At 43.2% G+C, this 13,403-nt stretch overlaps 1 protein-coding gene across 1 annotated transcript in view; it reads right to left on the reverse strand.

The window, feature by feature from the left end:
- adgrl3.1 (adhesion G protein-coupled receptor L3.1) overlaps positions 1-13,403 on the reverse strand; it is a 119,941-nt gene that overhangs the window by 22,247 nt on the left and 84,291 nt on the right. Inside the window, exons 12-16 of the mRNA XM_080520590.1 lie at positions 8,327-8,510; positions 4,490-4,612; positions 3,947-4,152; positions 2,440-2,616; positions 1,421-1,630 (exon numbers count right to left, since the gene is read on the reverse strand). Of these exons, the coding sequence (XP_080376716.1) occupies positions 1,421-1,630; positions 2,440-2,616; positions 3,947-4,152; positions 4,490-4,612; positions 8,327-8,510 (900 nt within the window). The remainder of the gene's footprint in view (positions 1-1,420; positions 1,631-2,439; positions 2,617-3,946; positions 4,153-4,489; positions 4,613-8,326; positions 8,511-13,403) is intronic.

Below are 13,403 nucleotides of genomic sequence, written 5' to 3' on the forward strand. Positions count from 1 at the left end.
AAACTCATTCCGTAAAAACACACACAACATCGTTAAAGAATAACAGCTCAAAATGAACAACGTAAAGTACAGTGCTGCCGGGCACTATTTAGTACAGCGACTGCAGATGGAATGAATGATTTCTTGTAGATGTTTTTTATGGGCCAGTGGGGTTCTGTATCTTCTGCCTGATGGCAGCTGAGAGAAGCAGTGATGCAGAGGGTGAGTGACGTCATCAGTGATGAGGCTTGCTTTCCTCCAGAGTGGGGTCTGAGGGGTTTGGGTGGTCTTACTGGCCTGGTTTTCTATTCAAGTGAGTTTTGGTTTGTGTTTGAGGATGAGAAAGATAAACCAGGAAAATATATTGTATGCGAGGATGGATTTCAATGCGTGAAGTGTACACTAAAGATAAAATGTCCTTGTTAATTTTAAAAGATCTCAGCTTTCTGAGGAGGTGGAGGCACTGTTGCCCCTTTTTTTAAACAGAGCAGACACCTAGTAAACCATCTTCATGCAGATAATGTGATTCTCTCGGTAACACGGAACAGTTGCTGCTGCTGTATTCTAAAGGGGGAAATAAGAAATGCAAGTGAAGCACTGACTAACTCACAGCTAACCAATAATTAAGGTTTAATGCATTTTGTGGCAGGCAAGAGTGTATTTTACATTGTAAATATTTTGTGCTGGCTGTGTATGGATTACAAAAAAGGCAAATTAGGCTCTTTGAACTGAATGTATATATATTTAGGTTACTCATCCATTCAATCTCCTCTCGTGGCCTAATGTTTTGTACTTCTCTTCTGCCTTGGTTGACTGTGCTTTATGAATTAGCTGCAAATTGCAATGCAATTAATCTGAGGTAGTGCCTGGCACTCAGTCTGGTAATGATAGCACAGAAAATGGAGCATGTGCTGCAAAAAAAAAAACAACAGAAAACCAATGCCACTAAATCCCTTCACAATTCATGAAGAAAGTTGGATAATGCAGGCTGGTGCGAATATAAAGATATGGTTTGTTTAACAGGCGCTCAGAGAAATGTCTTCTTTTCGATTTATTCCAGTAACACCGCATATACCAAATCCCCTATTTCTTATTCATGTCACTGTAATATGATTAACCACTGACAGAAAGTGAATAAACATTTTACAATTTACTTTGCCAACAATGCAGCATCCTCAGAGGTATGGGTTCGTGATCTGGCAAGCTTAGTCAGTGGCATGAGTAAAAGGACAATCAACAGAAATATGGAATTTAGACTATTCTATTCTATTCTAACTGCACTTCCTGGATTGTAGGATTTTTGATCAGTGACTTGCACCCTTTGTCCGTTGTTCTGTTTAGTTCTATTCATGATGTTCGCCTCCTTGCTAGCAACATGCAATGGACCATCTTACAAATAAAAAACATAAACAAACAAAAAACCAAATTCCACTCTTCTTACCGGCTGATCCGCCTTGTTGATCCCGACCAGGAACAATGACTCAGCGATGAAGAGGCTGATGCAGAGGTTTTTGTGAATGGTGTTACGGTCACTTTGCAGCCCTCTGAAGAAGCAAAAGGTGAAGATGCAGATGAGCAGGCACACCAGGGACAGGAGGATTCCGACCCACGTGATGACGTCCAGGAGCACATCGTGCATGCTGTCTGTTTTCTGGAGGAGGCGCGGGAAAAGGGAGACAAGCTTGAGTGGACAGCAGTACAGCAGCTATGACTGTGTTTAGCCTTGGTTTGCTAAAAACATACATGAGTCATACTGGATGATGAAACATACTGTAGGAAAGCGTCAGAACCCCCCCCCCAAAAAAAAACGTCCTGACTGATGTGAGCCTGGCTGTGTGTCGCTGAGCATTCAGGGCCACAGTGTTACGCTGTGTTGCACAGGTGTGCAGGCTCTATCCATCAGTGTCCTGCAACCTGGCAGGCAGAGCAATGTTCAACATCGCACGGCTGTGATGGATCTACTGCTCAAACCCTCACACTGTGTTCACACGGGGCTGCCAAGCCAGCTCTGACCATGACCTCTTTAGAAGTAACACACATCCTCTGGCCCAGAGGGAGAGAATGGGTGTCAGTCAGTATCCAGACTCACAAGAGGCGATTTGTGCAAAGAAACTTGGTCTTAACATCACAATAGATAGAAACAATATGTACTTATCCCACACATGGTCGGACAATCGTGTATTTATCCACATCCCACTGTGGTTTATGGATTTATTACACATCATAATGAAATGCCTTCCAGTGTGACAATGTGATAATGTGACCTGACAAATCAATTAAAAATTGTGTAAAAATATTCCCTGATATGATTAACACTATCGGTGTTGTAGTATTTGTCTCCTGCATCCATTACTTCTTTTCAATGGCTGTGTGCCCGCCACTGCTAATCAAATGATGAATAACTGACCCCTTAATGTTCCCTATCCCTCTTTCGAAAAGCACAGCTGAGTAACTCTCTACCTTGACCTCCACGTGGGCCATGAGCACGGCAAAGCTGGTGAGGTGGGTGCACGAACAGCTGGTGTGTGTGCGGTTGGTGGCCAGGAGACGACAGTCCTGCGTAGACCAGAATCCCATCATGGTGCGTTTGGAGTAACTCCAGAACGAACAGTTGGGATTGAAATTCTTTTCCGAATGCTGGAGGAAGGAGAGAGAATTTTTTTTATAAAAACCCAGACAGACAGGGAAAAAAAGAATTGAGAGACAAAAAAAAACCAAGAAAGGAGGAGGAGCACTTAGAGAATAGTTACTTGGTCATGGGGGAGGTAGGAGGTAGAAACATGGAGAGGTTGGAGAGCCAAATAAAAGTGTGAATATGGTGGGAGGAATTGATGGAAGGAGGAGGGAGAGGAAGAAACATGAAGAGGGAGTCAAACACACACACGACAACAAAACAACAAACAGAAGGGACAGAATGCGAGAGTGCAGCAACAAACAAACATGGAGCCATGGCAGGAGGTGACAGTGCTGCGTCCATGCTTGTTGTGTGAGATTCTGGAGAGTGGGAGATGCCTGTGTTGTGTAAACTGATGAAACTGTGTGTGTTGGACTGGTGAAGTTTCTTTCAAAAAGAGCAAGTGCAACATTGAGGATTCCTTTGCTGCCAACAAGCTGGATCACCAACTGGATAAGCATTTGCTTGTTGGATGAGCAACACAAAATACATTTGTGGTGCAGACCATCCCGATTCATACATTATGAAGCAATAAGCAATTCGGGCTGTAAGTGCTGCCTCATGCCAGAGCTGATCTGGGTTAAGTGAAAGTCAGTGAAGCCAAGTCTTGTCAAACATCACCACAAATCTTTGAAAGAAGACTGAAATAATTTCAGGCTTTTGACTTTTTTAACACAGAGAGAACAAATTTGAGTTAGAATGCGTAAGCGACAATTCAAATCAAACTGGCACAGTTTTTGTTCGAGATCGACTTTTGAAAGTCAGAATTTTAGCGAAATCTACTCATATTAATGTTAACTAATAAAGAATATGACTCATCAATAACAAGAGCTGCAGAGCAACATATTGCATTATTCTTTCTGTGTGCTCAATTCAAAAGAAACGAAAAATCTTGTACAAGGTGATCTTGTATTTTTCTTTTTAAAGGGTATGTCATTTTAGTAAACAGCCACGCACTGCAAGTTTGAGTAAACTTTACTTAAACAGAAGTAAATAGCTGATTTTCTGGTAATTATTTCCAGCTGTTGAGTCACAGATTTGGCGCTCTGGTGAGTATTTACAGCAGTGTAACAGTGTGAAATTGAATCTAAACAAATAACAGTGCCCATGTTCGTTTTTGCTAAAGGAACATGTGTTTGTTTTTTGGACAACAATGAACTGTGTGACATGGAAGAATGACGCTTGCAATAATACAAAGACAGTACAGTGTTGTTTTTATGGATGCTTTTGACAAAGACAAACAGCAGGCTTTGAAATGGCCAGAAAAACAACATAGCAGTTAATTTTGTGTACCTGCAGGTGTTTGACAGTGAAGACCACCGGCTCAGACAGGTAAACCTTATTGCTTTCCTTGTTAATAGATGCAGTGATGACCGGGGAGTTGACGATAACTGAGTAGTTGGGATAGACGGCCTCGCTGCTCAGTCGAACACTGGCATTCTCTGTGGACAGGTAGGCACCCAAGTTCCTATACAGGACAAACGCCATCCTTATCTCACCTGTAGGAAAACACACAGTGACACGAAACTTTATACTTGTCGACTTGAACCATGATGGCGGAAATAGAAAGTGAAGTGTGTGTGTGTGTGTGTGTGTGTGTGTGTGTGTGTGTGTGTGTGTGTGTGTGTGTGCGTGTGTGTGCGTGCGTGCGTGCGTGCGTGCGTGTGCGTGTGTGTGTGCGTGTGCGTGTGTGTGTGTGTGTGTGTGTGTGTGTATGTGTTGGGGGATGGGGGCACTATGAGTGGGAAAGACATGGAGATGGAGAGTGAGAGGGGAGAGAGGTCATGTGCTCCGTTGCGAGAGTGAGAGAGAGTAAACGTGAGATTGCTCTTCTACCATTTCTGCCGTGCTGTTTGAGAGTGGTGGCTGACAGCTGGATGGAGTTTCCATGTTGCTCTGACTGAGGGAATGTCAGGTCGGCAAGGTTCCCATCCGTGCTCAGCCTGGCTACCTCCAGCTCTGCAACAAACATGCACACACATACATATCATCAATGTCAAGGCAGGGCACGACACTTTATATCTCTTTTTGCTTTAAGGACTCTTGTAATAGTATGTTCTCGCACTAAGTGCTTCACAGTAGCAGTAGCGTGAATCCAGGAGCGTTTTTCCAAAACAAAGAAAATGAAAAAGCTGACACGCATCAAAGTGAAATAATGTGAGTTCTTGTACTGAAAAAGGTAACAATGTCTCCAGGCAACTGGCCTAACACATTGAGGTAGATTAGACAGCCACTCTTATATGGTGGGAATCTAATTTCACTATCCGGGTTGGTTAGCACATTCCTGATTAAGACCGTGTAATGTATTAGATAAAGTTTCTAATTAAGGACTAATTATACCTTTGGTGTATCGCTATCTTGTGCTTCTGAGTGATTTGGTGATTTAGACTGCTGCTTTCATGTAGAAAACAACTCCCCGATCAAATAAACAATACAAGGACAACACAGATGGAATTGTGAGGAGGGAAAAGAGGAGGAGGATGTGAGAGGAAGTCGAGGAGGTTGGGGAGCTGAGCCGAGCTGAGAGGAGGTGAAAAAAAAAAAGGAAGGTAGTCACAGGGGGAGAATGGGTGTGATGGGAAATGAGCAGATATATTGAAAGAAGAGCACTGGAGGGGGGAAAGATAGAAAGAAGACTATGTTTTCTCACAGAATAGCATAGTTAAGGCTAAAAACACAGATACTGAGGCATAGTGGGAAATGGCAGCAGAGTGGGGGAGCAGACCTAAACATAGACATTGATATGCAAATACTGTGAAAGAAAGAAAAACTCTGGTTAAGTGTCTCTCGCCAAACTAAACATTCAAGTTAAGTGTATATACACACACACACACACACACACACACACACACACACACACACACACACACACACACACACACACACACACACACACACACACACACACACACACACACACACACACACACACACACACACACACACACACACACACACACACACACACACACACACACAAGCACGCACGCACGCAGGCATCCACACCCACACATATCAGCGGGGTATCAAAACATGCTGAGTCTAATCTAATTAAAGCATCCTTGTCATGACAGTCCTCCTCCTAAGAAACACACTTGTTCATTAACGTTATCACACACGCACGCTGTTACCGCTGTGTTATCCCTTCAAATCACTGTTTTGGTTCTAATAATAACACTATTTATTTGTCTTCCTAATACTGCGCCTCGTAGTCACACACACACACACACACACACACGCACACGCACACACACACGCACACGCACACGCACACGCACACGCACACGCACACACACGCACACGCGCACACACACACACACAATCGAACACAATAATATCTTTTTTACAGTAGCTGCAGAGGCTTTTTAAAAATGCATCTAATAATTTATTCTTGTCACTCACACTTTAGTGAAAGAAAGAGGGGGACTTAAGGAGTGAAAGGACGACGGTGGCGAGGGAAAAATCGGAGAGAGACAGAAGTTAAGGACGGAAAAGAAGAAAGCGAGAGATGACAGGCTGTATGGGGCCGGTTATGAATAAAGGGGAGAGATAATCACCAAGGATCTGCCCACTGGATTAGCTGGGAGGGAAGATTAACGGCACGAAAAAGGAAAGGAGTGTGGAGGGAAAAAAAAAATTGCTCTCAAAAAGACGACTCTGTTTCAATTTGCTCACAAAAGCATGGGCCTTCATCTTGATGACTGCTTATGCAACCATGCTTATCTAGCACGTTATGGAACAGCTAATTTGGAGGAGAAACTAGTCAGAAATTAAGAAAGGTGAAAACTGTGCTGGATGCATGTACTTCAGCTTCATCAGGAACATGAGGAAGTCACGTCAGGCAGAAATCTGAACTGCCTTGGCTGTCTGGTTTTGACACCAAAAGCAAAATATTGAAATGGTATCACCACGCTGTGTGACTTAAATAGCTGTAATTTAATTGCTCACTGATGTGAAAGTGAGCAAAAAAAAAAAAAAAAAAAAATCCCTCAGAGCATCATTTGACATTCCACCATCACCCTCAAGCCTGCTCTCATCCAGTCTTCCTCTTTACTTATCATCTCTCCTCTTCAGCTCCTCCTCTATGTTATTTTTTGTCTCTCACTGAGTAACACAGAAGCCCAGTGAATCCTTGTAATGTTAGGGGGGTACATGATTTGGAGGAAAATCTTTGAAACATGAAATCAAAAAGGGAGTGAACAGGAGGATAACTAAGGGGAACACGAGTGAGTGTAAACCATCGGACTGGCTGGAGATGAAACTGGCCCACATGTACATCACCATCATTATGTAGAAACATGAACACCCCCCCCCCCCCCCAAAAAAAAAGGGATTTCATTCGCTGGTGAAAACTCGATCATTCCCTGGCCCAGTGATGAAATGAACAGCGATAAACCAGGAGACGGATGACAGAAAGAGGAAAAGGAGAGAGGAGGAACGTGATGTGCACATCGCCACAATAAGTAGCTTTGTTCTGCTTTGTCAACTCCGCCTACAAGTGGAGAAAAGAAAAATATGGAAAATAAATGGAAAAAAAGGAAGCCAAAAATGTGTCTGTTTCAAGAGCAGCAGCATTTCCTCTGCATTTTATTAGACGAGAAATGTGATGGCTTCGACCCTGAAGAAAAAATAGGCATGGTCTCTGGCACTGTAGCTCTGTAACTCTGGCTTCAAAGTGCACCAGAGGCGTAGACGGTTGTCTCTTTTGTGCCCATGATTTTAAATCTTTCTGGTTTATAAATCCATCTACACAAATGTATTCATTTGAGAGAATAAATTCACAGCATTTTACATTATTTACGTCAATCAGAATTTCTTAAAGGCTTCTTGAAAAAAGAATATGTGTGGAAAAAGAAATGTGGCAGCCATAAAAACACAACATATTCTCTTTCATATGTCGGCAATTTTTTCTATACTTGAAATGTCTTCAAATGTTTTGTAACGCAAAATGCTGCATACAGCGAGTTATCACAGCAATTTCTTGAATTGTGTCTTTTTTTTGTTTAGTTAATTATTTTATCATACTTTTAGACTATGCCTTTAAAGTTTTTTCTTTAATTCTGCCTGGCAACTCGGCTTCATGTCAATATAATTATTCTTTGTTTTATCGTCAATCATTTTAGCAATGACCTTTGAGTTTGTACGCACATGGCTGCCCACTCACAAAAGCACAAACCTTTGCTATACTTTGAAGTTAGATATTATACTTTGTTACTCATTTGTATTATTAAACATACATCTGAGACAGTGGATTCAGCAATGTCTGCTGTCAATGTGGCCTCTTACTGTGATATTACATCATATTCTAAGATCTTGAATAGCCTGAGATGGTTCGCGTTGTTATTAGATCAGTAAAAGGAAAAGCCCTGTGAAATCTAAGAAGCCTATCTCTGCTGAAATGAGAGAATGTTCAAGAATATTTTTCTCTCGAGTAGTTTGGAGTCCATGCTTTGTATTTAAAGACAACAGTGTAGAAATGCTTTTCTTACAGCACGATCCTCCACCTGAACACAAGGACGCGCTCAGTGCAGGCGCAGCCTTCAACTCTCGGCCACTGTTCTGATCTAACGTCAGAAATGGACTCTAAGTGTCTTGCTTTAGGGCATCTCGGCAGGCTCTTTGACAGCTGTAAGCACCGACTGATCGGTGAGAGGAACCTGAAAAAGTACTCACGGATGTAGTCGGTAGTCTCCTGCACCGTGTCGGTCTTCAGGAGGTTGTCGGCCAACATGAATGCCCCGGTCTCCACGGTGTCGAGGAGCAGAGTCGCCGAGTGCAGCTGCTCACTGGTGGGCAGCTCTCTCCATGCCGTCTGGGCTCGCGGATGCAGCAAATTATTCACCGTCTCCACCATAGCCTGGGGCAGCACCAGAGACAGAGAGGTCACACACGGGAAGCTCATTCTAACGCTTTCATTTAACAATGATAATCTGGAAATGAGCGTAAATGGCATTGCTACACCCTGACTATTGAAGGCAGTGGGATGCAACAGTGACAACGGAGTCACTTTTCATTTATCATGGAGATAAATCGCAGCAATCAAGGCAAAAATGTTAGCAATGCAAATGTGGCATTCCCATGCAGACATAACAGACAAAAACACAGACGGCATTAAATAAATGCATATCTTTAAAGTTGCACTTCACACTTTTTAATGTTTATTATCAGCCTTTTGAGATTGTGTTATATATGAGGATGGTGTGATAGGAAATCCATCACAGATGTTCTGAAAAACAAGCTAAGCTAATTAGCTGATTGCAATCACCATGTGTCTACACCCCCGAACCTGTTTCTTTCTCTCTTTTTTTTTAAGCAAAAGTCTTATCTTTGAGTTGAAAAACTTGTGCTTGAGGGTCTGAGGAGAAATTAGAGTTTTATCAGATAACGTCTGCTGGGTCATATCCAGCCGTGCAGAACAGTTTTGAATCCCCAAAAATATGACCAAATTAAGCAAAGACGACTTGGATCGCATAGATGAAATGTGCTTGACGAAACAATGCTTATTTTGTCTCCAGCTCACATTCCTTTATGCTCTCAAGATATCACCTCCTTATTTTCAGACACCACACACACACATCTTGAATGACCACGAGAGAGATAAAGAAACAGAGAGAAAAGAGAACAGTTGGGGGGGGGGGTTTGAAGGGGAGAGCCATGAGAGAGCGATAAAACAGTCCAGTGAGTCCATGGTGACAGGCGTCCACTGGGAACAAGAGAGGCGGAAGAGCGAATGCAGGTGCTATCAAACACACACATCTCACACTCCCTTTTGTCTCTTTATTTCCTCTTTCTCTTGCTCTGTAAACCACCCTTTCTGCAAACACACTCCCGTCCTTCAGTCATGTCTCACTTTTTCAGTGCTTCTCCCTCTTGAGAAGGGTGGATGGGAGAGTGGAAAAAGGAAGCGCAGGTGCCATTATACAAGCACATGGGGTCTCCAATGGGGAATAACAAGGGCATAGACGAGTGAGAGACATCAGTTTATTGGCATTCACACGTCCACCATTTGACTTCCTCTTTGTCCCTTTCGCTCAGGGCTAAGGAGAAGGGAAGGGCCAGGAGGATGCAGGGAAGATAGCAGCAGCAAGCACTGCGTTATGTGTGTGAGTGTGTGCTTGTGGATAATAAAGTGAGAAGAAACACTGTAGATGATGACTCATCTGAGTGTTGACAGCATGTTGTATGAAACATGCAGTTGGCCTTTGGAAGTAGAACTAATCCTACCTGTTTATTTTGGGGAGGATGATTTCTACATGTAGATACAGTATATCAGACACATGAAGCTGGTGCTTAGCCAACAAGCTAATGCGATAATATTATGTCCTCTTTTAGCACTAGCAGCTAATTAGCTGGGATGCATATTGGATGAGTTTGGGAGGGCTACATGTAAACAAAAACTAATTAATCCACTGCTTCAGCAAACAACCAGAATACGCAGGGGTGGATCAGAAGCACGCACGCACGCACGCACACACACACACACACACACACACACACACACACACACACACACACGCACACACACACACACACACACACACACACACACACACACACACACACACACACACACACACACACACACACACACAAACAAGCAAACCTGGCCCTGTCACAACCCTTTCACTACGACGAAGGAAGATTTTACCTTACAGAAAACTAACTTTGCACTAACTTGGCATCTTCAAACCATAAAAACAAACAAAAAAATTTGATGCATAGGACATGTATTTAAAACTACTGATACATATTTTGGGTTAATGTGGGTCTATCATAGTTTTAGGCCTGTTTTGAAAGAGTGATGTGTTCAGGGTGTAATCTTCTCTTGACCTTTTTTGATTTGAATAGACTCCAGCCCTCTACAACCCCAGTCTGTTTAAAGTATGAACAGAAGGATTGACAACTGGATGGACTCCATCCATCCATCCACCCAGCTGAAATCCCCCTCGATAATAATCCACTCCCATTCACAGCTGTGGACAATTTAGAGTCATCATCTGACCTCAATTTTCTACTGTGGGAGGAAACTGGAATCTCCAGAGTAAACCCACACGGACACAAGGAAAACATGTAAACGCCATACAGAAAAGTTCCACACCAAAACCTCCGGGGAGGTGAGAGTAAGCATTAACCACTGCACCACAGTGTATATATCTTTATTATATATTTTTGTTCCTGTTGTCTTGCCCCAGTAATGAGTGTGCAAATGGAATCAACACCTGCCATACATATGTGGCACGTGTGCAATGAAAGTCGGTATCAGGCACATATTGAAGGGGATTATGATGCATGTGTGCTGGAATCTGCTTTGGCATTCAAAAATGAGAGGAGTTCTGTGTGTGTGTGTGTGTGTGTGTGTGTGTGTGTGTGTGTGTGTGTGTGTGTGTGTGTGTGTGTGTGTGTGTGTGTGTGTGTGTGTGTGTGTGTGTGTGTGTGTGTGTGTGTGTGTGTGTGTGTGTGAGAGAGAGAGAGAGAGAGTGATTGAGGGCGTGCACAAGGGGCTGGGGGAAGCATTGTAGTGCATCATTCTGCTCCACTTGCTGTACAGTAGCAGTCCAAGGCAACCGAGAGAGACAGAGGGGAGGATGTTCTGTAGATATCAGAGTGGTGGCAGTGCTCTCTATTCACTCTCGCTGCTGGTGCTGCTCCCAAACACCCACTTTGATGTGTTTCTGATAACCCCCTTTGTCTCCTCTCATTAAATCTTCCATTGCTTTTTATTGAACTTGTGATTATCTTGCATTTTCAATTTCACTAAATTTTTTTCCATTGAAATTTAATTCGCTCCAACTGAGATTTAATCTGTGGATGAGAGGGATAGGTAAGGAGAAGAAGAGACTGTGATTTCCTTGAGGTCCAGACATCTCCAAATCAGAAAGTCAGGGAGAGAATATATATGTTTGTGTGTGTGTGGATAGATGTGTGTGAATTTGTGGGTGTGCCTGTGAGCTCTGGTGCCGTTGGTGACAATTCTATCCCCACAAGTATGAGAACTTGAGGGCTAAAATACAGACAGGTTTTTTTATTTTTTTTTGGGGGGGGGGGGGGGGGCTTCAAAGAGGGGAGAGACTCTGCAGAGACAGATAAGGGTGTCGTTTGTGTGTGTACGTGCATGTGAGTGAGCGTGTATCTGAGTGAGACTACGTATTGCAGGGTATGAACGCGCACGTGAGTGGGCATACACACAGCATGTATGTGCATGCACTCATATACACACACATCCCAGTAAATGGGGCAGAAGTGAAATGCTTTGAAGCGTTGGGGTAATCCAGCGTAAACAGCAGTGGGACGACAGACTAGAGCTGGGCTGCTCTACTACTTCCAGCTACACAGGGGTACACGCTCAGGCACGAGTGCACACATGTACAGTATGTGTACCCTCACGCACAGCAACCCGTAAAATGGTAAAGTTGGGATGTTAGAAGTACGGGCAAGGGTAAGAGTAGAAGAAAGAATAGGATTTTTTTTTCTCTTTCTTTTACTCGCTTGGCTGCGCTCTGAGAAAGTGCATGTTTTGAAAATGTTTTCATCAGAGAAGCAGGCTTATCTGTCAGTTGTTGTTGGAGTTTGTCTTCCCTGACAGGATGAGTTTGCAGCTAAATCAGGCTTTAAATTCACAGCATGCCATGTTCTGACCCACCATCCATAAATAGAGGGCAAATTAGACATTGTCATTGAGCATCACTGTCTCCTCACTGCCCCCTTTATTGTTTTCTCTTTCTCTCACACTCCATTTCTGTTACTCTCGTTTTCTGTTTAATTTCTGGTCCCTCCTTCCTCGTATTTCTTTCTGCATCCACCTTGCATACTCAACCTCCCTCCATCAATCCACCCTAAAGCATCAAAGCCTCTCTACACCACCAACTTCATCATGAATAAATTGCCAATTTAGTATACATGAAACGAGTCCCCAGTTCCCCAAACGAAGTGAGGGAGGAGGAGAGATGAAGTGTGAGAGAGGGAGAGGGAGAGAGAGAGAAAGGGAGAGAGAGAGAGAGAGTGAGAGAAAGAGAGAGAGAGAGAGAGGAAGAGAGAAAAGGAAAGAGAATTCAATTATTTTTTTGTCTCTATTAAGAACCAAAACCTCCTGCCCACTCTACTCACTTGGCAATTAGTGCTGTAGATAATTAACGAGGAGAGGGCAGCACCACACCACATCCCTAATCAGGCACATTTCTATCTGGCAGAGTAAGGGACTGTTGGTATAATTTTGTTTCACATTACTAAGGCTAATTATATAATCGATCATTCCAAGCCCCCCTGCAGTACCCAAGGTGTGTGGTGAAATGTTTTGATTTGAACCTGGAACTCGCTGTCTGATTGCAGCCGCTGCCTGAAATTATTATTGGATTAAAGAGACGCATCAGAAAATTCCCTGACTGTTGTGATGTGACAGCATAAGATCATTGTTGAAAATATATTTATATATTTGCGGTGTGTGCGTGTATATGAGTGCGTGTCAGCTTGCATATAGTCCTAAGCCATGTTCTATGATGTGACATTGCTGACTGGTGCTGACGTTAAGACTTTTCAGGGGAGAGTGAGGGAGGAAAAAAAAAAAGCCAGCATCAGGAGAAAAAGAGCTACCCCATCAAGTGTGTGTGTGTGTGTGTGTGTGTGTGTGTGTGTGTGTGTGTGTGTGTGTGTGTGTGTGTGTGTGTGTGTGTGTGTGTGTGTGTGTGTGTGTGTGTGTGTGTGTGTGTGTGTGTGTGTGTGTGTGTGTGTGTGTGTGTGTGTGTGTGTGTGTGTG

The sequence above is a fragment of the Blennius ocellaris genome (assembly GCF_963422515.1).
Source record: "Blennius ocellaris genome assembly, chromosome: 3".
Taxonomy (NCBI): domain Eukaryota; kingdom Metazoa; phylum Chordata; class Actinopteri; order Blenniiformes; family Blenniidae; genus Blennius; species Blennius ocellaris.